Source organism: Vulpes lagopus, chromosome 4 (assembly GCF_018345385.1).
Source record: "Vulpes lagopus strain Blue_001 chromosome 4, ASM1834538v1, whole genome shotgun sequence".
NCBI classification, from domain to species: Eukaryota; Metazoa; Chordata; class Mammalia; order Carnivora; family Canidae; genus Vulpes; species Vulpes lagopus.
The window spans coordinates 44,609,906-44,637,540 of NC_054827.1; the positions used below are offsets into that span (position 1 = coordinate 44,609,906).

Below are 27,635 nucleotides of genomic sequence, written 5' to 3' on the forward strand. Positions count from 1 at the left end.
ATGTGTGTTTTAATACTAACATGACCAGAGATAAAATCTGGCTGAGCCCATTTCAATGTTAAGCAAATTTGATGCATGTAAAACAGACGACTGATGTGTGAATGTGTCTGTGGTGGTTGCTGCTCGTGGATCCGCTCCATTTTAGAGTAAATGTGCCATGTGTTCAGTCACCATCTTCCGAGGATAAAACTATGACAGAATCAAAGATGTGATCTCAGCAACTTTACAGATTATTGCTAGGTTATTATATGGAGGAGAAATTTTATTGTTATTTTTATTATATTCAGTAGAAATAGGAGTATCATAAAGAAGAAAACAAGTTTCCAGGAACATAAAACTGGCTTTAGAGATTTGCAAATGAGAGGAATCTTGTGTTTATAGCCTTCAAAAGGTTTTCATACTGTATTCCAAAACAGACAGTATCTTTTAAAAGAACTTGGTTCATTAATAGAGTGATGTTAAGATTTAAATACAACAGAATTACAAACATTTAATGATGTTAGGCACTGTTTCTTATGGGGGAGGCAGTTGGATTCACCCAGTATCTGGCCATGAATAAACAATTGCTGACCTGTAACTATAATCTACGAGTCTTGCCTTCCAGTCTAGTGATCTTTTTCAAAATTATCATTAATGTTTTGGCTATCGTTAATAGTAGGCTACAGAAGAAACAGCATACACTAAAAAGAAAGCAGCAAAACAAGATGCACATTCTATACAATACACAAAATAACAGAATTAGCAATTTGACAAACAAATGAATAAAACATAAAATAAAGACTAGGGTTCTGATTAGGGCTTGTTTCAGATAATTTTCTTTGGCTGTGGTGGAGTAACATCTCTGATTTTCTATGTACTTCATAAGATCTCTTCTGAAAGCCTTTAACCTTTCCCTTGACCACACAGATCCACATTCTGTTACTAGGCTGTAGAGCCCATTGGTGTAGTGCTCACCCCTTCTCTCCAATACCAGGTCTTCCATCAAGGCCATTAGCTCCTTCACTTGGTCATCCCGATCACTCCCTGTAGCATGGTTGTCAAAAGCACACACTCGACCCCCACATGCTGCCACCAGCTTGCACAAGGCTTTGTTATCCATGTCGTGGATGTAATCTGTCAAGGATTCTCCTTCGAGGTCTTCCTTGTGGGTGAAGAGGACAATTGTGTGTCTCATGACATCTTCTCCAAAGATCTCCTTCATCCTTTGCACAACCTGCTGGTCCTGGGTGGTGAATCGGCCCAGCTGGGTCACCAGGAGCAACACGTGTGGTCCTGGTGCAGAGAGTAAGTAGCATCTCTGCACCTCTTTGTACAGGGAATCAGAGTTGTCCTTCTCAGAAAACATATCTGGTGTGTCAATAATGACCATCTCTCTCTCTCCCCAGCTTCCCTGGCTTTCATTGCAAGTCTTAGTGAAGGGCTGTGCAGCCAGCCGTGACTCAAATGCTTGCTTCCTGAGGATGCTGTTCCCTGTGGCACTTTTGCCAGTTCCTGTTTTGCCCACCAGAATGATTCTCAGTTTTGATTCTCTGGCACCTTGGTTCTTTATATACAGTCCTGTAAGAGCAAGTTTCCTGTGTTATGACTATACTGGTTATATCAACGGAATATTTTTAACAATAGGAGATATTCCCACATTATGGGCAAAGATAGTTTCCCAATACATTGTATTCATAAAATAGAAGCTAACTAGCTCCATTACCAAAACAAATAAACAGTGATTTTTTAAAACATCTCAATTTCTTGGGGCATTTGGGTGGCTCAGTTGAGCCAGGTTGAGCAGCTGGCTCTTGATTTTGGCTCAGGTCATGATCTCAGGGTCCTGGAATTGAGCACCAGGTAGGGCTCTGTGCTCAGTGGGGAGTCTGCTCAAGGATTCTTTCCGTCCCCTGGTCTCTCCTCCTGCTTGCTTGCACAGATAAGCTCTCTTTCATAAATAAATAAATGTTTTAAAAAAAAAATCTCAGTTTCTCTAAGACTACAGGATGCAGCCATGTTGGATCCTAAAAAAAACATACTTGGGGCACGATATGGATTTAAAAACATATCTTGTCATGTGAGGCTTGCCTGAATCACTCAGTTCTAGATATCTAAGACAAATTTTCTGAATATCAGAGATGTGTAGCCAAGACTGTGGGTTCCATCTCCAGGCGGGCCAAGCAATTTGACTGTTCCAAGACCACAGATGGCTCCTCTGACCTCGCTGGGTGGGGATGTGTTCTTGACTACCCATGAAATGGCTGGACTGGGGAAATACTGGAATAAGCAGAGTAAAATTATTCTCTCTAATGAAGAAACATGATAGCTTATATTTTGCTTAGAGAGGGTAGCATGATTTTTCCTTTTTTAGATTTTATTTATTTATTCATGAGAGACACAGGCAGAGACACAGGCAGAGGGAGAAGCAGGCTCCCTGCGGGGAGCCAAATTCAGGACTCTATCCCAGGGTCCTGGGATCATGAGCTGAGCCGAAGGCAGACGCTTAACCACTGAGCCACCCAGGTGCCCCAGGAAGCATAATTTTTATATGAAATAGGCACAAAATATGATAATGTAATCACACATAAGAAGTCATGTCCTTACCGGAGTGATCACATTCGTGTTGGTCCATTGCTGTTCCTGAGAGACAGAGAGGCCAGAGACCAATTATGTATGTAATATAGACATTCCTGAGCCAGACTGGGAATTAACAATAATGGATCCTTAAAGGATTTTGAAATAACTCACTCATGGCTTCCATGGCCCCCCTGCTTTCTTTCCTATCCAGCTCTGTAATTTCAAGGAATATATATGTACAATTTTTTTTAGTTCTGAATCATGAAAGACCCTTGTATTCCTAGAGCACTGTCACAGCCCTGCCTCAGTTTGTTTACACATAGTTGATGGGGGACATAGTCACTTGCCCAGAGTCACCCAGTGAGTTAATGAGTTGGAAGAAGTAGGTTTTGTTTGTAAGCCCCACCTGGTTCCTTGCCCACCCCTTCCTCCTCCTGTGGCCTCCCAGCCTCTTTCTTGTTCTCCTTGGCCTCACCCATTCCTTCTCTCCTCTTCCTTTATAGGTTCAATCTTCTCTTCCCTTCTCTCCTCCTTTCCTCACCTTCCTCCCTTTCCATCCTCTCCCCTCTCCCCAAACTTCCCCCCTCATTTGGAATTCTTGCTCCAGAGAGCCTCCTCGCTGAATTGAGTACACTATCCTTGAAGCCTGAAATACATTTCATTCAATCCATCAATTTACTCAACAGCCAGCTTGAAGAAGCCCTGGGACCCATTCCCTTTTCCTGTGCAGTGAGAAGCATTGGTTCATTTTCATCAGATGGTTTTCCTCTTTGCTTAGGTCTGGCAGCGTATACCAAAGGCACAGAAGACTTACGAGCACATGTGAATTCCCAAATTCTTCCCAGTTAGCACTCTTTATTGGCTTCATGCTAAGGGAGCTCTGTTTGCCAGTAACACATGAACTCAACTATACAAAGTTTACAGTTCCTGCAAGCTGGCTGTACTTCAGCCAAGGGCAGCCACTCTAAATTGTTTCCCTTAAAATAGGAAACTTTTATCCTGAGTGGCTCAGTCGGTTAAGCAGCTGCCTTGGGCTCAGGTCATGATCCCCGGGATCCTGGGATAGAGCAGGACTCCCTGCTCAGAGGGGACCCTGCTTCTCCCTCTCCCTCTCCCTCTGCCGCTCCCCCTACTTGGGCTTTCTCTCTCTCTCTCTCTCTCTCTGTCAAATAAATAAATAGATAAAATATTTTTTTTAAATAGGGAAGTTTTGTCTTAAAAAAAAAAAAAACAACACACAACAACTTTTCTTCAAGCATAGCCTGGGAACTCGAAATCAACACTGGAACTTTTCATGAATGTGGGCTTACCTGAGTTACTGTCAAAAGAAACAGATGATTCCCAGTTCAAACCTGTGAATTGTCAGCTCAGAGAAAGAGAAAAGAAAGCAAAAGCCCCGGCTTTCTTCTTCCGCTCCTCTCCTCCGTATCTGCAGAGCTTCCTCGCTGCGACAAAGCCCTATCGTATGCCTGTATTAACAGGGGACAATTTAATCAGTAGTTACTGGCTATCGTGTAGACCACATTTTCTTGCCAGGAATGAAAAAAACAGTGTTCGAATGACTTCAGTTGGACAGGAAAGAAAGGCAGGCAGGTCCCGGCAGCTGATAGATTTGATCCCTTCCTGCCCCAGACTGTGTCCTCAGGTTCACAAGTTTGTCTAAATGTAAAGCCTTCCCAGGAGTTAAGCCTCTTATTCACTGGTGGCAGTGACTGTTCTAAAGGCAAGTATCATTGGGGGAGAACAAGAGCATAGTTCTGGGGGTTAGGGGGGCCCTCTAATGGGGCGCTGGGCAGAGGGGAAAGGGTGTGGAAAGGGGAACCTGTGAGAAGCCCATTTCTTGGGTCAGACTGGGAGTTAACAGTCATTAACCCTGAAAGGATTTTGAAATAACTCACTCATGGCTTCCATGGCTCCTCTGCTTGTCTTTCCTACCCAGCCCTGTGATTTCAGGGACCACACCTCCGGGGAGCAATGATCTCAGAGTGTCTACAGTAATAATCGGGAGTGTCCATATTCAGGAAGTAAAACACATCGAGTTAAAATCAAAATCGTTCAAATGCTCTTTCTCCTTATTTGTGTGACAGTCATCAAGGCAAGGGGGAGAGAGAATGATAGGGAGTTTACATTGTCCTCCAGGTCCTTCACTGGCAGTTCCTTAAACATACTTAAAGAACAAGACAACATGGGCAACTTTGGCTTCATCACCATAATCTATTCCTAAAAATAAAACATTCTGTATCAGAACCCTAACAGGGACCTATTTCCTAGTCTTTTATGTGTAAAACAAATATAATGCAATATGCATCAAATCCAAAGCATATCAATTTTCTAAATCATAGATAAAATTCAGTACATCACCTATATATACAATTTTTTAAATAGTAAAGACTTAAGACATTGCTTTTCTGAATACAAAAAAAATATTTTGGGCTTTAATAAAAGAAAGCTCTTGGCTGATGTAAGTATCCTGACAAATAACCCAATTTAAAAATGGGACAAAGGACCGGAATAGATATTTTTTCCAAAAAAGACATACAAATAGCCAACAGGTACATAAAAAGGTGCTCAGCATCACTAATTATTAGGGAAATGCAAATCAATGTCAACGAGCTGTCCTGACACCTATCAGAATGACTATGGCCAAAAAGACAAGCCATAACAAGTGTTGTGAGGATGTGGAAAAAAAGGATGTGTACAGTGAATGTGTACAGTGAAAACCCTTGTACACTGCTGGTAGGGAAGCAAACTGGTGTGGCCATTATGAAAGATGGAAGTTCCTCAAAAAATTAAAAATAGAACTCCTATAGGATCCAGCAATCCCTTTCCTTGGTATATATCCAAAGAAAACAAAATTAGTATCTTGAGGAGATACCTGCACTCCCATGTTCATTGCAGCATTATTGACAATAACCAAGTTAAGGAAACAATCTATGTTTGTCAACAGATGAATAGATAAAGAAGATGTGATAGATGTATACAATGGAGTATTATTTAGACATGAGAAAGAAGGAAATCCAGCCATTTGCAACCACATGGATAAACCTTAGGGTATTAAGCTAAGTAAAATAAGTCAGAGAAAGACGAATACTGTATAATTTAATCTCACTTATATGTGGAATCTAAAAAGAAGTGGAACTCATAGAAATAGGGAGTATAATGGTGATTAGCAGGGGCTGGGGATTTGGGACATGGGGACATGCTGGTTAAAAGGTAAAAGCCTTAAATTATAAGATGACTAAGTTCTGGGGATCTAATGTACAGCATAGTGACTATAGTTGTAATTCTAGATTGTATGCTTGAAAGTTGTCGAGACAGAAGATCTGAAGCATCCTCACCACACACATACGAAGTGCAGTCAGAGTGTGTGAGATGAACTAGCAAAGGGAGGGGGTGGGTGTGTAGAACAATCCACTCCTGAGGTTTGTTGCTCACTTCCAAAGTTTCATGGAGGTGATACCAAGGAAAGACACAACAGAACAAATAAACTTTGACAAACAAACAAAAAACCCAAATTAAGTCTTTTTAAATAGGTTAGATTTAGTGACTTGTCCATTGAAAAGTATTAAACTTTTAGTTTAATAAAGCACAGGACTTGCTGCCAAGGACTTGGTTTGAATTGATGCCCATTGCTGTAAAAAGGGCCAATCTCATAGTATAATCATAAAAATTAATGACTAAACTTTTAAATTAAAAATGTTTAGGGACACCTGGATGGCTCAGTGGTTTAGCATCTGTCTTCGGCTCAGGTTGTGATCCTGGGATCTGGGATCGAGTCCCATGTCAGGCTCCCTGCAGGGAGCCTGCTTCTCCCTCTGCCTATGTCTCTGCCTCTCTCTCTCTGTGTCTCTCATGAATGAATAAATAAATCTCTAAAAGAAAGTTTAACTAAATTTCAAATCATACCAAAGATATCAACAGAAGCATTCCACTAAATGATGCGATTACCAGCAATGTCACGTTACCAAGGAGTGTATACTGGCAAATGAGGGAATGCCAAGAGATATCCATTTTTTAAAAGATTTTATTTATTTAGTCATGAGAGACACAGATAGAGAGAGAGAGGCAGAGACACCGGCAGAGGGAGAAGCAGGCTCCGTGCAAGGAGCCCGATGTGGGACTCGATCCTGGGACTCCAGGATCATGTCCTGGGCCAAAGGCAGGTGCCAAATCGCTGAGCCACCCAGGGATCCCCGAGATGTTAATTTTGAACTTTATTCCATTGCTTTGTTTATGACCTCAGAGGATTAATCACAATCATCCCCTTCTGTAGCATCAGGTACCATGACGTGAGGATCGTTCCCAGTTCCTTGGAATGGGACACAGAAGAGCCTCAGGGGTGAGTCACTCTGCTCTCTCCTTCACCAGGTCATCCCCATACCATCCCTACCCCTCTGAACAGCAACCATGATTGCTCTTCAACCTTCCTACTCTCTCAGGGATGAAAGCTGACCAATAATCCCCTTAAATTTCTGACTTTCCCTCACTGTGAGGAACTAGGGAATCAGAACAATCAGGAAAAGAGGGCTGTCCCCTTGGTGAAGGAGTAGAGAAGCCATCTTGGATGTTCCAGCCCCAGCAGGCACAACGTGGAGAACAATCTAGGAGCATGGTTGATAATCAGGAACCCAGAGCCGTGTGGCTCTCATCTAGCTGGGCCCCAGCTACCTGCAGCCATTTCAGCCTCCCCACCTGAAGCCCCAGTTTGCATGGAGGAGAGACAAGTCCTACCATCCATCTCTGCCTGAATTCCTAGCACTTGAAATCATGAGCATAATAAAATTGCTGTTGTATGCCACTAAGTTTTGGAGTGGCTTGTTGTACAGCAAGAGAAAGTTGGATCACCTGAATAGATCCTGGAAGTAGCATTGCCAGGTAATTAGTACACGTATTTGTAATTTTGATCAATGTTACTAGATTGCCCACAATAAAATGTTAGTCAAGTTACATAAATCAGCATTTTTTAGTTTCCCCATAGCTTTGCTTATGATTTTATCTGCCAATCTAATCAGTGAAAAATGGTATCTTCATTTTTTATATGCATTACTCAATATGAATGTGGCTGAGTATTTTTCATATGTACAGGAACTATCTTTTTCTTTATTGACATCTGACTTATATATTTATTGCCTGTGTTTAAGTTGTGTTGTTAATCATTTTGATATTGATTTGTGGAAGTTCTTTATGGGGCACCAAATGATCATTTTTCCTCTTCTTGGCTTTTTTTCCTTTAAACTTTCAATTTTGTTCACTTAAAAAAAAGATTTTATTTATTTTTTGAGAGAGAGAGAGCACGAAGCGGCGGGGGGCGGGGGGCAGCAGGAGAGTGAGAAGCAGACTTCCCGTGGAACATGGAGCCTGATGCAGGACTTGGTCCTGGGATCCTAGGATTATGACCTGAACCAAAGGCAGATGCCTAACCGACTGAGCCATCCAGGCCCCCAATTTTGTTCACTTTTATCATGGCTAGTATCTAGAAGGATGTCAAATAATCACAACGACAAAAGGCTTCCTTATCCTGTTCCTAACTTTTATGAGTGTATTTCAGGGTTTCTCATTGAACAAGATGCTTTGAGGTTCAGATGGAAATTTTTACCATGCTAAAAATGTAGTTGTTTATGAGATGTTGAATTTTAAAAACTTACCTTTCAGTAGCTAAGGGGATTATCAGATTATGTGGCTCCATAGCTTTATAATACATTCAATTATACAAAAGCATTTCCTGATATTGATCCTTTTTTTGCCTACCAGTTAAGGTATTGCTGGATTTTATACATTAATTGCAACATTAGGATTTTGCATTGCTGCATAGCCAACTCATCCATCTCTAAGACAGAGTAGCTCCTCTCCCTCTGATTGCCCCATTGCCCAGGTTCCAGCTGTATCAGCTTTCGGGCTCCCCTCTTCCTTTCAAACATAACAACCATGTTGTTCTGAACGGATTCTTCCACTCCAGAGGAATTCTAGTTCCATATTTTAAGAAAACAAGATTTTTTTTTTTAATCATTACCACCCTTCCCCATCATGACCTTCTTTCCTAGGCAAGCCTGACATTGAACAGAAACTTCAGCATGGTAAGTATTCTCAAGGAGAATGTAGGTGTACAGGGTGATAAGCTAAACTGACTGGAGAAAGATAATTGGGAAAGACTTCTTAGAAATAACATCATATAAGCTGAAGTTGAAGAGTGCATAGAAGGTAGAAGCTGGAGGGATTGAAGTGTTATTTTGAGGCAAGTGTTTTGAGGCTCTGTGTTGGGTATTCCAAAGAAAGCCAGGATGTCTAGAACCCAGAGGCAGTGGGTGGAAGTGAAGCTGGAGTTGGAGAGAGACCTTTGTATGGGAACTTGTCATCAAGTGTGGATCCTGAGTGTTCTCTTACATAAAGTGGGAAGTAGAGGCAGGATTGCCTCGGGGTCATGCCGCAGTCAGATATATGTGTTTATGGGCTGTGTGAAGAATGGCTTAGAAAGGCCTGTCCCTCCTTGTGCTTTACATGATCTGCATTTGGTAGCCTTACTGAGGTTTTGCTTCACTTCCTCTGCCCTGCTACCCGCATCCGTCTCAGTACACAGAAACAGAACAGTTGAGGTCAAAACGAGCAAGAGAGTAGCCGTGGCCATGACCTCGGAGGTGAGGGTGAGCAGTCTGTCTCCTGACACCTTCCCCTGTGCTCTGGGCCCTCCTTCCTTCATTTCCTCACCAACCATTTCTGCATGAAATCCTTTCATGTTACATATTCTCTCTGAGTTCAACTGTACCTTGCAAAGAACCTGGTCTCAGGGTGTTTTTGTCAAGACTGAAAAACAAATTTTCTGGTTCAGTGAAAGAAAACCACAAGGCCCAAAGATGCTCCTGAGGCAAACAGTCCTCCGAGGGAGCAGAGAATCTGGTATGATCAGAAGGCACTGAAACTCCTCTGTGCAAACACATGCCTGCAGCCCACCACCCTAGAGCTATTTTCTCTCCCTCAGGAGGTAAGGTTTTCCCAGGAATAGCAGGTAGGCAACCAAAACAACACACAGGGAGAGACTGAGAAGGTCAAAGTCATTCAAGCAGAGTTGAAGATTCAAATTCTGAGATACCAACCAGAAGGTTTGTTTGGGTAGCTCTCAAATGGGCAACATCTTATAAGAGATGAGCTCTGCGGACCTAACTTGCTACCAGATCTTGGGTCTGAAGATTATCCATTGAAATGGTAGACATTGATCTATTCGGTCTCCTTCTAATTTGCCCTCTCCTTCTTTGCCCTGGTATGCTACCCTCCCCCACCCCCACCAACATTTTTAGTTGCCCAGAGTTCATCAGCGAACACCTGTGGCCAAAGCACAGCCTACAATGATCTGTGGTCATTGATTTACAGTGATGATGGTCTCTTGAGCAACAGACACATGGCAAATCTGAATTGCTTAATCTTGACACTGTAAACGCAGATTAAATTAAAGAAGTGAAATCAGGACAAGAGAGAAGTTCCTTCTAGCTAAGTAAACTTCCTCTTCTCTCTCCCTTCTCTCATCTATCTTATCCCCCAAACCCTGAATCACCCACTCTTGTTGGTGCCTCTCTGTCCTGCATTTCTCTCTTCCTTGCACAATGTCCTTTTAGCAGTGCTGGTCCCAGTGCCGTAGCTCCCTACATCAAGGAATCTGAAGTATCCCACCTTGCTAGAACACTGTTCCCCTCAATCCTAGCTTGCAGTCCTGACAGATTCTAGAACTGACAGGTCCTGATGCTCACAAACAGCAGACAGAGGCACAGGCTCTTCTGGAAAAGGCTACTCTAGACTCTGCCCAAGGTGCTCCTCAGATACTGCCACAACCAAAATACGTACCACACACACACACATGCACACACTCACACATACACACACACACTCCCACCCATTCCCATCCTTTACTCTTAGGTTTTATCCGTTCCGAGTAGTGTAGAGCATTTTCATGGAGAATTTGCTTCAGAGATTATTTTAATCTGGAGACTAAGCAATGATTTCTTTTACAAGAGATAGAGGAAGTTTCAGGATGCAGGCAGACCGTTCTGCTAGAGCAGTCAGAGGTGGTTGCTGGGTCCCCTTTTCCTTGAAGTGTGGCCCACTGGCCATGAGACATTCTCACACAATGACAAGAATTTGAATTTCCAAAAAGAGAATTGTACAGATGTTAACCAAGGGGAGTGTACAAACTCCCAAATCTGTGTTCTACTGCATGGACGCAATGAGACATTTTTTCTAGCCTTCCTCTAAAATTAGCTCTGCCCCTTCCTGTCAATACATCAGGGCCTCCCTACTCTGAGAGGCTCAAGGCTCTGATTGTGATCATGTAGTGATGTTAGGACTCTTCCTCAGCACTGGTGCGCTGGTTTTCTAGCATTTGTGCCACAAGCAGAGTGGAAAAGAACATGGGTTTGTGGGTGAGGAGGTGCAGGTTGTAGGCATTAGGCTGTGTGTGTGTTATGGCTGCGGACAAGACTCATAGAGCCTCTGAGGCTCACTTCAAGCATTTTATGTTTAAAATGAGGGTTGTGACAGGTGATCAAAGGCCTTTTCCTACTATAGCATTAGAGTTGCCCGCTACTTCTGGCCTTATCCAGTGGGCATGAGAGCCCCGTTCCGCTGGTAGTGCAAGCCCCAGCCCACCAACCCCTACCAGGGCTGAGTGGATTTGCAGAGAACCCAGTGGCATGTGGATGTAATGGCAGGGCTGGCTCAGAGGACTAGTGATCCCTAATGGGAGGCCATAGGTAGTGACCAGATCAGAGGAGGGACAATGACAAAACTGGGAGGCTTGGAATTAAGAGCCCTGTCAGAGCAACACCAGTAAAAGCCCACAGGTCCTGGGGTTTTGACTTCTAGGTTCACGAGAGAAGTGTTGAGTTGGAGACATTTAAGGGTAAATTAAGTTAGCTTTATCCACCTCTTGGCACAAAGTAGTCAAGGAGGCAGGTGTGCATTTACAATTGTACCCCAAATCATAAGATAGGAATAAACTAACCAAAGAGGCAAAAGATCTGTACTCAGAAAACTACAGAACACTCACGAGAGAAATTGAGGAAGACCCAAAGAAATGGAAACATGTTCCATGCTCATGGATTGGAAGAACAAATTCTCTTAAATGTCTATGCTACCTAGAGCAATCTATACATCCTATGCAATCCCTATCAAAATACCATCAATTTATTTCAGAGTTGGAAAAATAATCCTAAAACTTGTATGGAACCAGAAAAGATCCCGAATAGCCAAAGGAATTTTGAAAAAGAAAACCAGATCTGGTGGCATCACAATTCCAGACTTCAAGCTCTATTACAAAGCTGTAATCATCAAGACAGTTTGGTACTGACACAAAATCAGACACATAGATCAATGGAACAGAATACAGAACCCAGAAATACAGAACCCTCAAACAACTAACCTTCAACAAAGCAGGAAAGAATATCCAATAGAAAGAAGACAGTCTCTTCAACAAATGGTGTTGGGAAAATTGGACAGCCATATATAGAAGAATGAAACTGGACCATTTCCTCATACCATACACAAAAATAGACTCAGAATGGATGAAAGACCTAGATGTGAGACAGGAATCCATCATAAACCTAGAGAAGAAGACAGGCAGAAACCTCTGTGACCTCAGCCACAGAAACTCTTGTAGGACACGTCTTCAAAGGCAAGGGAAACAAAGGCAATAATGAACTATTGGGACTTCACCAAGATGGAAAGCTTTTGCACAGCAAAGGAAACAGTCAGCAAAACCAAAAGACAACCAACAGAATGGGAGAGGATATTTGCAAATGACCAATCAGATAAGGGGCTAGTATCTAAAATCTATAAAGAACTTATCAAACTCAATACCCAAAGAACAAGGGATCCAAACAAGAAAGGCACAGAAGACACGAACAGACATTTCTCCAAAGAAGACATACCAATGGCCAAGAAACACATGAAAAATGCTTGACATCACTCAGCATCAGAGACGTGCAAATCAAAATCACAAGACGATACCATCCACACCTGTCAGAATGGCTAAAATTAAAGTCAGGAAACAACAGATGCAGACAGGGCAGCCCCGGTGGCGCAGCGGTTCAGCGCTGCCTTCAGCTCAGGGCGTGATCCTGGAGACCCGGGATCGAGTCCCATGTCGGGCTCCCTGCACGGAGCCTGCTTCTCCCTCTGCCTGTGTCTCTGCCTCGCTCTCTGTGTGTGTGTCTCTAATGAATAAGTAAATAAAATCTTTGAAAAAAAAAAACAACAGATGCAGAGAAAAGGGACCTCTCGTACACCGTTGGTGGGAATGCAAGCTGGTGCAGCTGCTCTGGAAAACAGTACGGAGGATCCTCAAAAAGCTAAAAATAGATCTACCCTATGAGCAGCAATGTCCACAATAGCCAAACTATGGAAAGAGCCTGGAAAGAGCCTGGATGTCCATCGACAGATGAATGGATAAAGGAGATGTGGTATATATATATATATATACATATATATATATATACACAATGGAATACTACTCAGCCATAAAAAAGATGAACTCTTGCCATTTGCAATGACATGGATGGAACTAGAGAATATTATGCTGTGAAATAAGTCAATCAGAGAAAGACAATTATCGTATGATCTCACTCATATATGGAATTTAAGAAACAAAGCAGAGGATCAGAGGGGAATAGAGGGAAAAATAAAACAAGATGAAATCAGAGAGGGAGACAAATCATAAGAGACTCTTAATCATAGGAAACAAACTGAGGGGTCCAGGAAGGGGGTGGTGGGATGGGGTAACCAGGTGATGTAAGACCACTGGGTGTTATATAAGGCTGATGAATCACTGACCTCTACTTCTGAACCCAATAATACATTGTATGTTAATTAATTGAATTTAAATAAAAATTTTAAAATAATAATAACATAGAATTTAAAAATCAAATAAATATAATTAGGGGGAAAAATGGAGAAAGGGTGTGCACAGCCCCTTCTTAAATAATAGGGAATTGGGAACAGCTTAAATTTTCCTTGTGATTCCCAGAGGCAGAAGCAAGAAATGACCCATGTCCAGCATCTTGGAAAATAAGCCAAGTTAAGCTTTGTTTGTGAGACTACTTGTTTTTGCCTAGTTTTTGCTGAGGGAATTGCCAAGCTTTGTCTCCGTGTTCTACTTCAATGAGATGATGGGGTTCTTGTTCTTGTGCATCTCCAGGAAGTCTGTGGTGTATACTCGATGTCAGCCTATTTCCCAGAAACGTCTCGAATGATAAGAACGATAGCGTTTGTCACTTGTCTAGACGTGCAGCAACACATTTTCATTTCGTACTTCACCTCCTCCATCTCTGGCCTTCCCTGTCACAGAATGCCATGGTCACCTCACAGGACAGAGCTGGGATGTTGGGCCATTGGCACTTGGAGGGTTTAGAGGGGCCAGGGAGGGACGAAGAGAGATTGCCCCGAACCCCCACGCTGGCCTGGCGAGGGTGAAGCAGGTGCATTTTGCCCTCAATCTCACACCCATGCTAGGGCCTTGGGCACAACAGGTGCAACAATGAGCCGTTCTGACTCTCTAGTGAGCAAACAAGAGACCACTTTAGTGGGCACAAGTGTTTCTGCCCTTCCTCTGCCTTCCAGCTCAAGTGCAAGGTGTGGGCTCGGGTGAGTGACACCTGAGCTGTGGGCAAGCATGCTGCACAGGGGAGCCGCATCTAACACATGGGGACCCTCCACCACTGGGTGATGGTAAGAGTTTGGGTTGGGCTCTGTGAGTCAAGCTTCTGGGAAACGAGTGCTTAGAGGAGGCCCAGGAAATGACGGTGCCTTTGGTGTGTGACTGTTTCTTTTCGCGTCCTTGCTGAACGGTTTGCCATTGCCCTTTCCACGTCCCATTTGATCTTCATGAAATGACACAACGCAAAAAGGGGCAAACGGGAAAATGGGACCAAAACTAGCAAATACTGTCAGAAGACCAGAAAAGCCAATTTCCCCAATTGTTCCCTGTACAGTTTTCCCCACCTAGGCCCTCACTATTCAACTTTCCATGTCCGGGTGGCCAGAGGGACCCCCACCCACCTCCCCTTGAAGACTGGGGTGGGGGACATCCACCTCTCACCCAGCCTGGCACCCACCCACCTGACTTCAGGCACTCCCTCCCCGGCCCTGAGGGACTGTGCTTGGACCCTGGCCCCCTGCCCTCTGCCCTACAACCATGTCTCTGTGCGGCAGATTCCTAGAGGAGATGCTTTAGAGGGTGGAGGGGGGGAGAGTTTAAAAAGTTGGCTCTCAAGTCCCGCATAGACGTTGTGCCATTGGACTGAAGCCAGAATCGGCAGCTCCTGAGCCAGCCACGTGCCCCAGCAGTGGTTCCCCTTGCTCTCCTACAGAAGCGCCCACCTCTTCCTCTCCCTGCTCATGACTGAACCCACAGGGCAGTCCAAGCTCTCTGTTCCAACTCCAGTTTGGATCCCTTTTCCATTTTTGGACACCTTAGTTAGATTTTCCTCTGTGGTGAAGAAATCCGGAAATACGTGCCCATTTGTCTGTTCTCAGCATTACAGGTCAACAGACAGTAAATTTCATCCCATCTGTGTAATTGCCAAGCATGTTCTCTTGAAATTTTTATTCAATTCCTTCATCCTTTTCCCTATAATCATTTTGCACAATTCTTTCATAGTCTTTGCTCTGAACGCTCCACATTGGCAATTCCACCCTCCACCCCACCCCCAAGTCTAGTCCCTGGAATTGGCCACATGCTTGTACCTGCTGCCCAGCTCAACTCAGAGACCCTGGATGTCTGTTAATAAAACCTCAGTTAAAGGGGCTTCTCTTTGGTGATTGCTCTCTTTGCACCATTGGTTCATATTGATGTTGAGCTCCACTAAGAGCTCTAGATTCTTTTCTACTGAAATTATCCTATTTAGAACACCTCTAGTCTAGTTTTTGAAAATTTATTTTTGGAGGAACTCTCATTTAAGAATTTTCAAAATAAGGGGCACCTGAGTGGCTCAGTTGGTTGAGTGTGCATGCCTGCAGCTCAGGTCATGATCCCAGAATCCTGGGATCCAGCCCCACCTTGGGCTCCCTGCTCTGCGGGGAGCCTGCTTCTTCCTCTTCCCCCTGATTGTGCTCTCTTGCTATCTCTCTCTCTCTCAAATAAATAAATGAAGTTTTTTAAAAAAATAATTTTCAAATTAATTATCCAGCTGGTTTTAGTGCAGGGTTCTAGCCTGCCGTTTTGTTTCCTAGCCTTAGAATGTCTCCTGTCTCCTATTTAGAATAATAGTTTTCTCTCTGGAGAATTAAGAGTACATGTGAAAAATAGAAACTTGACTTAGTCTTATTATTCCCAAGCTGCACAGAAAAAGGAAGATAAATTTGATGTCATTATTTAAAAAATACTCCAATCTTTAGAAACAATGAGTCCCTTATGATTAATAATAACATAAGGAGTAACCAGCACTTGGATAAAGAAACAGAAAATCTCAGAAGTCCTCCTAATGCTCTTCAGGGGTGACCTTTAGCTGAACCTCTAATAGCATAGACTAATTTTAGCCATTCTTGTACTTTACATAAATTCTTGTCTCTAGTTTTTGTTTTAATTTTTATTTTTATTTTTATTTTTTTTGGTTTTTGTTTTTAATTTTTGCTTACCATTATGTTTGAGCTTTATCCCTATTATAATATGTAGCAATATTTTGTGCATTCTCACTATTGTATATAAATTGTACTTTTACACTACAGAATATAACCCAATTTATATATGTATAATTTATAATTTATGAGTGAATATATAATCAATACAATTACTCCAATTAATGTAGGCTACATTGTTTTTGTATTTTTATTTTAAAAACACTTTTTCAGCTCTTTTACTTTATTGTATTTTCCACTGTATTGAGGTATAATTTTGACAAATAATAATCACCTACTGACAAGATAAATTGACATATTGACAGAATTGTATCTGTTTAAGGTATACAACTTGATGATTTGATATAGGCATACACTGTGAAATATTCACCACAATCAAGCTAATTGACATATCCACTGTCTCACAAGGTTACGTTACCTTCCTTCCTTCCTTCCTTCCTTCCTTCCTTCCTTCCTTCCTTCCTTCCTTCCTTTCTCCCTCCCTTCCTTCCTTCCTTCCTTCCTTCCTTCCTTCCTTCCTTCCATCCTTCCTAAGAGAGAACACTTACTCCTTGGTGGGCATTTATGTTGTTTCCAGGTTTGTGCTATTCTGAGTGTCACTATAAATATCACAGGCATTCCTTTTCAGGGAACACAGGCACCTATGTCTGTTGGGTGTGTGCTTCCTGGGAGGATAGCTCGGTATTCACTCTATTCCTGGGTACTGCAGACTTTTCCAAAGGGGTTCTACCAACTTCTGAGTTCTATTCCGTAACCTCAGAAGTTTCCTTTATATAGAATGTTTACACAATTTTCAAGTCTATTCTTAGGCATTTTACTTTCTGTTGTTATTTTTAAAATCACAAGTTATATCTAGTTGGCTATTGTTTTTACGTTAGTCAATTTGTATGGTTTTTTTTAATTTTGCATTCATTAATTTATTTACTGCTCTTAATAGGAGCTTATTGTGACGTAGGAATGAGTCAGGGACAGATGGCACTAGGCAGGGAAAGATAAAGGAATGGCCCAAAGTCAGGCTCCCATAGATCTGTGGGCTCCCATAAACCCCAAGGACACCAAAAGACCCAGAGTCAGGCTCCTACCCATCCCAAGGAAACAGAGATAAGACAGTAAAACACACACACACACACACACACACACACACACACACACAGAGAGAGAGAGAGAGAGAGAGAGAGAGAGAGAGAGAGGGACGCCTAGGTGGCTCAGCAGTTGAGCATCTGCCTTTGGCTCAGGGAGTGATCCTGGAGTCCCAGGATGGAGTCCCACATGGGGCTTCCTGCATGGAGCATGCTTCTCCCTTTGCCTCTGCCTCTCTCTCTGTGCCTCTCATGAAGAAAGAAAGAAAGAAAGAAAGAAAGAAAGAAAGAAAGAAAGAAACAAACAAACAAACAAACAAACAAACCTGGCTCCCTAGCTCCAAAATGTTAGGGAGTATCCCCCTTTAGTGGCTACTAAGTAATCACAGAAACTCACCAAACCACAAAGAAATATGTCATTAAGGTATTATCAATAGTCCCTGCTCACACCAAGACTGTACAAGAATCCCCAGGCCATGGGCTCCCTGGCTAGGTTCTCAATAACAGATTGCCACTAAAAGCCCTCACTGGCAACCCTGTTGGGAGCCCTTTCACCTCTGAGAGCTTCCTCTGTATCTTTGCTTAATAAACTTCTATCGCTTTACTCACTCTCCGTTGTCTGCGCGATTCATTCTTCGACTCTGTGAGACAAGAACCTAGCTCTCACGTATCAATTGGTTTATTCATGTTTTTAAGATTTATTTATTTATTTGAGAGAGAGTGTGTGTATGAGCAGGGGGAGGGGCAAAGGGAGAGGGAGAGAAAATCTTAGCAGACTCTCTGCTGAGTGTGGGGCCCGATGGGGGGGCTTAATCACAGGACCCTGAGATCATGACTTGATCTGAAATCAAGAGTTGGGTGCTTAACCAGCTGAGCCACCCAGGTGCCCTTTGGTTTATTCCCTTGATTTTCTCAGACATATAATCACAACCTTTAGAAATAATGATAATTTTACATCTACTTTATGTTTTTTATACATGCAATTTATTTGTTATTTCTGGTTTTAGTGTATATTTCCTCAAAACATTTAAAATAGTGTTAACATTTTAAACCTCCAGATCTCCATTAAACCTCCAAAATGCTTATCAAAATCTTTTGATTAACAGAACACCTTCCCTGAGGAGCCTTTCAGCTCTAGCTCTTCACAGCAGTTCCTGAGAAAAAAGATGGGATGAAGCATTCAAGTAACCAAAGGAAGTCCATCAAGGCGGGAGAAGAGGGAAGAAGAGAGAGGCTGGAATGAAGTGGTGAGAAAACGGTACAAAGTGACCATATCACCCGGGTCATCCAAAGCAGCCGTGGTGGGGAGGAAAAGCTAAATAAATTGTGATGACCACAGACCCACTCAGAAAGGGTCATTTAATTTCAAGATCATGCTTCCTCCTCCCACTCCTACCACCACATTGACAGGGCCTCAGTATAAAAACAGTGAATTAAAGCCAAAAGAACAGCACTGCACAAACTCTATTTAAGAAGGGCTTCTTAGGGAAACCCACAGACAACAGAGAAACGAGACAACAGGAGCACTGGAGGAAACTGAAAACTCTGGCACCTACATCCATGGGAAACACGAACACAGCCCGACTCCTAGACAGATGGACATGAAACATCACACTACAGCCCTAGTTACCTCAGTTCCTAAACTCTGATAGATCATGTCCAGCTTGGCATGTCAACACAAGCTGTGCTAAGAGGCAAGAAGCACAGTCTGGAGGGGCACCTGGGTAGCTCAGTGGTTGAGTGTCTGCCTTCATCTCAGGTCGTGATCCCAGAGTCTTGGGATTGAGTCCTGCATAGGGCTCCCCGCAGGGAGCCTGCTTCTCCCTCTGCCTATGTCTCTGCCTCTCTCTCTGTGTCTCTCATGAATAAAAAAATAAAATCTTAAAAAAAAAAAAAGCACAATCTGGAGACACAGAGCAAACTAGACTCAGCTATAAGTCAGATATTAGAATTGTCAGACGTGTGTGTGTACACACATATATAAAAAGATTTATTATAAATAATTGGATACATGGTTTAACTCTACAGGATGGGCTCAACTGTGGTTCAGCTGACAAGTCCCAAGGCCCCATAGTCCCAGAAAGAAAATGTGTAAAGGGAGTTGGAATTGAGGAGGGAGGAGGAGATGCCAGGCACCTGCCACCATGGTAATGGCATGGGGTCTCTGTAGCAAGCAGGCAACTGGCAAAGAAGGGACATCTGTAAAAAATCATTCCCCTGGCACAACATTTTCTGGAGAATCTGCTGCTTCTTTCTAAGCCTCTGAGATCTCAGTGTCCTAGTGCAGGATCAAAATCATAACAACATGGGTGTTCTTGTTTTTCCTGTTTCTACTACCAAAGCCGCAGACAAAATGCAAACAGTAGCGAGTGTCTTCTGATGGAGGAGGGGCTGCCCTGGGTGTTCCTGTTCACTTCCTGACAGCTGCTCTCTCAAGGACACTTCTCGGAGCTGAGCTTTCTGATCCCATTTTGTTGGGAAAAAAAAAAAAACAAGCCATGTCCTTTATCTATTCCTACACCGTGGACACTTTCCTCTACCTCCTTCAGTCAAGGTTCTCAAAAGTCCACGATGCGTCAGCCCCAAAAGGAGAAACAAAGAATTCACAAGAGCATGTGGCCCCAGGAGACAGAGAACATCGCCATTCCTCCTGCCCAGCAGCTGACAGCGTGGTAAGTCCAAGTGTGTGGGGAAGTGTGTCTGTGTGTGTTGTTTGTGTGTGTGTGTCATGTACCTATGTTCCCATGCGTGTTGTGTTTTTGTGTTTGTGTGAATATGTGTTGTGTTTGGGAGTGTATGGGTGGAGTGTGTGTAAAGGGTTTGTGTGTATGGGTGTGTTTATGTGTATCGTGTGTTTGTGTGGATGTGTGTGTTGTGTATTTATGTTTCCATGTGTGTTATGTTTGTGTGTACGAATGTATGTGTGTTCATTATGTTTGTGCATATATTTGTGTGTTTATGTATTTGTATGTGTGTGTGGTATGTTTTGAGTGTATGTGTGTAAGTGGTATGTGTGACATGTTTGTGTGTATGTGTGTATGTTTGTGAATGTGTAGGTATATGTTTGTGAGTGTTGGTGTTGGTGAGTCTATGGGTGTGTGTTGTGTTTGTGAGCTTGTGGGTGTGTTTGTGAGTGTGTGTATGTTTGTGAGTGTGGGTGTTTGTGAGTCTATGGGTGTATATGTTAGTGAGTGTGGGTGTTTGTGAGTCTGTGGGTATGTGTATATTTATGAGTGTGGGTGTTTGTGAGTGTGTGTGAGTCTATGGGTGTGTGTATGTTTGTGAGTGTGGGTGTTTATGAGTCTGTGAGTGTGTGTATGTTTATAAGTGTGGCTGTTTGTGAGTGTAGGTATTTGTGAGTCTGTGGGTATGTGTATGTTTGCGAGGGTCCGTGTTAATGAGTCTGTGAGTGTGGGTGTGAGTGTGGGTGTTTGTGAGTGTGTGGGTGTGTGTATGTTTGTGAGTGTCTTTGTGGCTGTGTGTCTGTGGGTATATGTGTATGTTAGTGAGTGTGGGTGCTGGTGAGTCTGTGGGTGTATGTATGTTGGTGAATTGGTGGGTGTGTGTATGTTAGTGAGTGTGGGTGTTTGTGACTATGGGTGTTTGTGAGTCTATGGGTGTGTGTATGTTAGTGAGTGTGGGTGTTTGTGACTATGGGTGTTTGTGAGTCTGTGGGTGTGGGTATGTTTGTGAGTGTGGGTGTTTGTGACTATGGGTGTTTGTGAGTCTATGGGTGTGTGTATGTTAGTGAATGTGGGTGTTGAGTCTGTGGATGTTGGGGAGTCTGTGGGGTGTGTGTTAGTGAGGGTGAGTGTTGGGGAGTCTGTGCGTGTTGGTGAGTCTGTATGTGTGTGTGTTAGTGAGTGTGGGTGTTGGGGAGTCTGGATGTTGGGGAGTCTGTGGGGGCATGTGTTAGTGAGTGTGGGTGTTGGGGAGTCTGTGGATGTTGGGGAGTCTGTGGGGGCGTGTGTTAGTGAGTGTGGGTGTTGGGGAGTCTGTGGGTGTGTGCTGTGCGTGTAGTGCATGCACGTGTGTCTACAGTGGAATAAAAAGAGCCGTGACTAGGAGGTCAGGAGAACCTGTGCCCTACGTGCCCTGCCGCGAAGTCACTGCTCAATTCTGGGCAAGACGCTTCTGCGAGCTGACCTTCCTGGGAAACATGAGATGACAGGCTGCTCGTGCTCATGCTGGAGGCAAAAACTGCCAAGTGTGGCCAACATGTGAGGTGCTGCTCAGGGCCGGCCGTGGGGCGAGGCGGCGCGGGGTGCACACTCCCTCGGGGTGCCCGGCTGCAGTGCCCGGCTGCAGTGCCCGGCTGCAGTGCCCGGTTCAGATTCTCTGCCCAGGTGCCTCCCCCGCCTTGCCCACCAGCCTTGCTCATACCTTCGAGGAAGCCTCACTACAGGAGCCACCAGATTTCCCTGGTGAAGCGCTGCCTCAGTTTCCACCGAGGGTGTAAGGGAGCCAGGGGCAAAGAGGGTGGGGGCCTCCAGGTGCAGAGATAGGAGCGCTAACCTCCTTGTTCCAGAAGCCCCTGGGAGAGGATCAATGCTGTGTCCTCACCAGAATGTTGCTGACCGGGTCTGGGGGGAAGCTGTTCACCTGGGCCGGTCACTCTCTTGTCCTGGAAACTCACAAGACTCACTGGCGGTGTCCACTCTGAGCCTGGGGCCTTGGAGCTGGCAGGGCTGCACACGGCTGACAGTCACGAGTAATGGCCTCAGAGGCCTCCCACCGGCCAGCTGCTGGGACCCGGGCAGCACCGAAGTCATCGCCAGGCCCACAGACCACAGTAGCCTTTCGGGGCTGTCCTCATCCTAAATGATGGTGATGGGAGATGAGCTCTGAGGTCCCCTGGCTCCCAGCCGGACTCTGTCCCTGTTGTCCTCACACAGAACCCGGCCACCCCCCTCTTGCCCTCTGCAACCCTCACCGCTGAGCCTTTCCCAAAGGTCAGGCATGGATCCCTCTTCTTGGTCCAAGACCCCCCTGTCCCCCCACTCCCAACCCCAGCCCAGCCAGCCTGTGGCTGCAACTTCCTGCCAGCGCCCTCCAGATCTTTCCACTGCTCTCAGGACCCAGTATCAGACCTGCCTCTCTGCTCTCTGCTCTCTGCTCCTCCCTCTCCTCACAAAGCATGTTGTTCCAGGTCCCCGTCTATAAAACGCCACCTGCTCCTCAGCCTGCTGCTGAGGCCACAGTGGTGCGGGGGCGGGGAGAGAGAAGGGGAAAGGAAGACAGAAAGGAAGTAGAGACCCCTCAGGCCCCCTCCTCTTTCAGGCTGCTCCCCCTCAAACCAATGCTTCTGGCAAGAGAAAGGCAAGGTCAGGTGCCTCTCCGAACTTTGCTGAGGAACTAATAAGACGCATTATGATTATCTCTAGCCGGAGGAAGAATACGAACATATTCTGGAGGAGGACCCTGCAGGAGAGCTGAATCTCGATCCTAGACAAGGCATTTTAGGAGGTAAACCACTTTCTAACAGGAATGAACTTGAGAGAGGTGTGGATGGCGGCATTTGATGTGTACGTGGGTGTGCAGGGACCGGCGGCAGGGCTCATCCTGGTCAGAGATTTGCCCACCTGGGCCGCCATCAAAGGGTCTTTGGGTGGGGGCCCTCCTCTACTGCAGCCAAGTAAGAGGGAAAGGTCCCTGACAGGCAGACAAAGGGAGAGAGAGTGCCAGTCACCACCTTGACTAAATCTCTGTGCCAGGCCCAAGGGAAAGGGCCTGTGCCTTCTGGGATTTCGTCCTCAGGAAGGAGGTGCTGATGGTCAGTGTGACCAAATGACTCGCCCAGACCTCGTACAGGTGTTTGGATCTGATGGGAGAGCTCTTGGGGTCCTATGGGCTGCAGAGCACCACGGGCACAAGCAGGATATCCTAGGCCTGCACTTGGCCTTCTCAAGGGCTTCTGTCCCCACAAAAGTTATCCCATCGGGGTCAGGAGCTGAGCTTCTGAGGGCTCAGTGTGGCCACTAACCTGGGGACACAGAATCTGGGACTGCTGGAAATCCATTCATTTTCTTGGCCAGCAGAAATTATTTGTGATTCATTTTATATTTTAACATAAATGGGTTTGTTTTGTTTTGTTTTTTACTATATGAACCTCAATGGCTTGAGCCACTGGAAGAGTGTGGCCTTATCAATAAACCACATAAGAAAACTGCCAGCAGAAGTGCTGACACCTGATTTGCCTTTTCTTGCAGCAATCGAGGTTAAACATTACTTGAGAAACCCTCCTCAGAGCTCAAGTGACATATATGAAGTCCCGTAACATGGACAGGAGTTGCTGTCTCTGTCCAACTTGGCATCAGCGAGGAGGGCAGGGAGGAACATTCCATGCTCCATGCTTCCCTGAAACTCCCGCCCATTCCCCCAAATTCCTTTCAAGCCAGCTGGGGATGCTGGGGGGAGCCAGAGCCACTGCGTCAGAATTGGCTGCTGGGTCCACCGGCCACAGGTGTGAGGGGGCAGAAAAACATGTCTTAGCTTGGGAGGGAGAATCAGAGGAAGACGCTGCCGATCCTGCCTGTGGGAGGCTTAGGGCTCCGTCCCTGAGACACATCAGCATCTCCAATGGGGAGCAGCCTCGGAAGCCAGCCAACCAGACATCCTTTGGCACTTCTCCATGTGCTCTGGCTCTGGGGACCCGAAGGCCTGGAGGGAGACCCAGCTGTACCTAGGAAGCTCCACACTGGGTTTTGGTAGTAAGTTGGCATCTCCGAGTGCTCTCCCTCCCTGATACTCTGCTGGGTGAGAAGGTCCAACACACACTTTAAGGCCGTTGCTTGAGAACAGGGACCTTGCAGGCCTCTGCTCGGAGCCTGGTGCCGCACTCCCAACACTCCCCTGGTGGAAAAGCTGAACACTCCCCTGGTGGTCAGTTGCCCCAGGGGGAAGACACAGAGGCCACATACTTTCTTTTCTTCCTGCTCTTCCTGAGAAGGATCTTCCATCGGGGGTGTTTAGCCCAGCTCAGGGTCCCAGAATCGCGTGGGGCTAATTCTCATCTGGGTGAAAAGAGACAAGGAGCTGTGAAACCTCAACATAAAAATGTGATATTCTACCTCCCTTCTGGGTGGATACCCAGCAGTCTCCCTTCTGGGTGGATACCTGGAAGAATTGAGAGCAGGGACTCAGGCCTTTGTACACCCGTGTTCATGGCAGCACTGTTTACAATGGTAAAAGGTGGAAACAACCCAAATGTTCATATATGTGTGGGAATAAACAAGAAGCGCCATATACCTACAATGGAGTGTTATTCAGTCTTAAAAAGGTGGGAAATTCTGTGCTGGGCTGCAACATCCATGCCCTGGGAACCACTGTGCTAAGTGAAATAAGGCCGACACAGAAAAACGAATATAATTACGATTTGGGATGATGAAAACATTCTTGAGAGGCACCATGGAGATGATTGCACAACAGCGTGAATGTCCTGGGCGCCACTGAACTGCGCGTCTAAAACTGAGGACAGTGATAAGTTTGATGTTATACTATATTTTTTTATGCTATATATACACCATGATGATAATAATAAGCTGAACAAAAGCAAGGCAGAAGGGGAGCCCCGCAGGTCACAGTCCAGGGCGAGACGCAGGTCTCCGCGCTGCCGGTGGACCCCAGGGCACGGCTCTCACCCCCGCTCCCTCTGCTTTGTCCCCCTGCTTCCAGGCCTGTGGGAGGCCCCTCGGACCCCGCAGAAACTGCGACTGCTCCTGGTGGGGAAAAGCGGCAGCGGGAAGAGCGCTACAGGGAACAGCATCCTGGGCAGGAGAGAGTTCCCGTCCCGACTCAGCCCTCAACCGGTGACCCGGGACCTCCAGCGGGGCAGCGGCGCCTGGGCCGGGCGGGAGCTCGAGGTGATCGACACGCCCGACCTCCTGTCCCCGCAGGCCGGGCCCGAGGCGGCGGCGCGGGCCATCTGCGAGGCGGTGGCCTTCTCGGCGCCCGGGCCGCACGCGGTGCTGCTGGTGATGCAGCTGGGCCGCTTCACCGAGGAGGACCGGCAGGCGGTGCGGGGCCTGCAGGAGGCCTTCGGGGTGGGCGTCCTGGCGCACACGGTGCTGGTGTTCACGCGCAGGGAGGACCTGGGCGGCGGCTCCCTGGAGGAGTACGTGCGCCGCACCGACAACCCGCACCTGGCCCGGCTGGACGCGGTGTGCGCGCGGCGCCACTGCGCCTTCGACAACGCGGCGGCGGGCGCCGAGCGGGAGGCGCAGCTGCGGGAGCTCCTGGCGGCGGTGGACTGCGTCCTGTGGGAGAACGACGGCCGCCCCTACAGCAGCCCGGCCTACCGCTACTCCCAGCAGCGCGGCCTGCCCGCGGGCCCGGCGGGGAGGGCGATCGGCGCGGGGCCGGGCCCCGAGGGCGCGCCCGGCCGGGCCCCGCTGCTGGAGGGACTGTGCCGGCTCCAGAAGGAATCCCAGGAGGCGCACAGACGCCTGCTGGAGAGGGCGCCCGTTTAGGCGGAGGGGACCGCAGCCCCCGGGGCCCGCTGCCTGCCCGTCACTTGCGCTCTCTCCCCGGGGGGGGGGGGGGGGGGGGGGCTCCCTGACCATCCGAGGCTCCTGGGGAGGTGTCCGAGGCGGTCAGGGGCAGGTGCGTCCCAGAGGTCCCCGCTCGCACATCGGGAGCCTGCAAACGAAGCTGTGGAAGGCCTTAAACGCTGGAGGGAGCAGCCTGCCTGGTTGAGGGGGAAACCTCTCAACACGGAGGTGTCCCTCTGGAGGGCTGCTCCAACGGACGGGGTTCCTAAGAAGCCACCTGGCATTCAGAAGAGGCCAGGGTGGCGGTCTGGCTCTGGCCATCTGACTGTGTAGGGCAATGGATGCACCTCAGGTGCATCTCAGCCTCTTTGAGGTTCTAGGTTCTTCTGGGGAGTCTGACCTTCTGATGGAAACAGAATGGGAGCAGCCAGGGGCAAAATGCCTCCCAGTATGCTCTTCTTTTCCTTTCTTGGAGCTGTGTGACAGAGAGTTTCGAGCTGCCTTCTGGGAGGGGTGGGAAGTAGAGGTCAGGGAGACAGTGCTGGAGGACAATCAGACAGCAGAGGACACAGCTCCGGGTCTGTCTGGACACTTGTCCTCTGGTTGGAGATTCCAACACATGCCCATGGACTAGAGTCTCCAGGTATAGACCCTGTGACACCCATCTCCCCCAGACTCAATGGACTCCTACCAAAGATGGAGCATTTCTTCTGCTAGAAGATTCAGAAAAGTGTCTCAAAACACCACAGAACCTTACCTTGAGTGCATACTAAGATAGTCATTGTGCCAGAGCCATGTACCAAATATGCCCATTTCCCACTGAGCTGAATCAGCTTTATCATGTAGTAAATTTTCATACTCCCTAAGATCTGTGTCAGGATTTTCAATTCTGTTTTTGTTTTCTACTTTTTTTTCCATTGTTATAAATAAAATATTGATTTGATTACAGCGGCTTTGAGTGTAATGTGGCACCCCCGACTTCCTCCTCAATGGATTTCTATTTCCTTTGCTATTCTCAGGCATCTATTCTTCCATGTGAGAGTTAAAATAACTTGTTTACTTTTCAGAAAGAACCTATGGGCATTCCAGGTGGAATTGTCTTCCATTAAGTTTAGAAGGATTGGTAGACACCTCAAGGGTAAATAGATCAAGGCCATCGTACTTTTAAGTGGATAGACTTGCGACTTCAGAGCTATTGAATAAAAGCTAATATCATTTGCATTTCAATTAGAAGATTAATCTCTTTAATTTAAGGGATCCTGTTTTAACTCTTAGCTTGGTTAAATTTCATAACAGAAAATACAAGAATTGGCCAAAGACAGTCAGTGACTCTAAATGGCAAGTCACTGAAACCATGTCATTCATTCAGAAGCTTAAAGGAATTGGTTTAAATTGTATCAAATATGGTGGGGTTTTTTTTCTCCTTTATGATTAAAATTTAGGGGAGAAAACTCCTATAACATTTCAGGAGGAGGGATAGATGCTGCTCCCCTGTCATCACTTTCTCAGCCTCAGAGAATGGGGAAGGCTTGTGTGGGTATGTTCTGGAAACTCTACATCTATGTACCTATAAGAAAACAGTGATGTGGATGGAGATGGGGGTGGGCTGAGGATGGAGGGTCATCTTGGCTAAGGCTGTGAAAATAGCCACCTGTAGAATTTGTGCCTTCTTGAAACATCTCTCCACTGGAGCAAAGCATCAAAGATAGGGATTTGGGCAACTAGAAGAGCTCAATGCATACAAGGTTGTTTTCTACCCGGTGGGTCAGAGCAGCTCTTTCAAGTCTCAGGGGAGGTTTCCAAGTCCCAGTGCTCCTGTAATAACACTTTATAAACTATGTAGAAAAAACAAAATAATAATAATTTTACAACAATTGTTTGAAGGTACTGGGAAGTG

General features: G+C 45.9%; 2 protein-coding genes across 4 annotated transcripts; one reads left to right on the top strand and one right to left on the bottom strand.

The window, feature by feature from the left end:
* Positions 1–183: 183 nt before the first annotated feature.
* Positions 184–22,626, bottom strand: GIMAP2 (GTPase, IMAP family member 2). Of its 3 annotated transcripts, none has more exons than XM_041753922.1 (4): positions 21,765–22,626; positions 3,867–4,025; positions 2,584–2,619; positions 184–1,557 (listed from the first exon to the last, which is right to left on the bottom strand). In XM_041753922.1, the coding sequence occupies exons 3-4, from the start codon at positions 2,609–2,611 to the stop codon at positions 578–580; spliced, it is 1,008 nt and encodes a 335-aa protein (XP_041609856.1). In that variant the 5' UTR covers positions 2,612–2,619; positions 3,867–4,025; positions 21,765–22,626; the 3' UTR covers positions 184–577. The 3 variants fall into 3 exon arrangements, with proteins under 3 accessions (XP_041609856.1, XP_041609857.1, XP_041609858.1); XM_041753923.1 differs by lacking the exon at positions 21,765–22,626 and adding an exon at positions 4,455–4,533; XM_041753924.1 differs by lacking the exon at positions 21,765–22,626 and having other exon boundaries at positions 3,867–4,100.
* On the top strand, positions 19,644–26,684 carry GIMAP6 (GTPase, IMAP family member 6). Its single transcript, XM_041753921.1, has 3 exons — positions 19,644–19,921; positions 22,634–22,715; positions 24,924–26,684. Exons 1-3 carry the CDS (start codon positions 19,748–19,750, stop codon positions 25,715–25,717), a joined length of 1,050 nt encoding a protein of 349 aa, XP_041609855.1. The 5' UTR covers positions 19,644–19,747; the 3' UTR covers positions 25,718–26,684.
* Positions 26,685–27,635: the final 951 nt, after the last annotated feature.

Coding starts and splice junctions, on each gene's coding strand:
- GIMAP2 (XM_041753922.1), bottom strand. CDS start 2,611: ATGGACCAACACGAATGTGATCACTCCG. Junction 1,558..2,583: donor ACACGAATGTGATCACTCCG/GTAAGGACATGA, acceptor TTGCTCTTACAG/GACTGTATATAAAGAACCAA.
- GIMAP6 (XM_041753921.1), top strand. CDS start 19,748: ATGTCCTTTATCTATTCCTACACCGTGGACACTTTCCTCTACCTCCTT. Junction 19,922..22,633: donor GCCCAGCAGCTGACAGCGTG/GTAAGTCCAAGT, acceptor GATTATCTCTAG/CCGGAGGAAGAATACGAACA. Junction 22,716..24,923: donor TAGACAAGGCATTTTAGGAG/GTAAACCACTTT, acceptor CCCTGCTTCCAG/GCCTGTGGGAGGCCCCTCGG.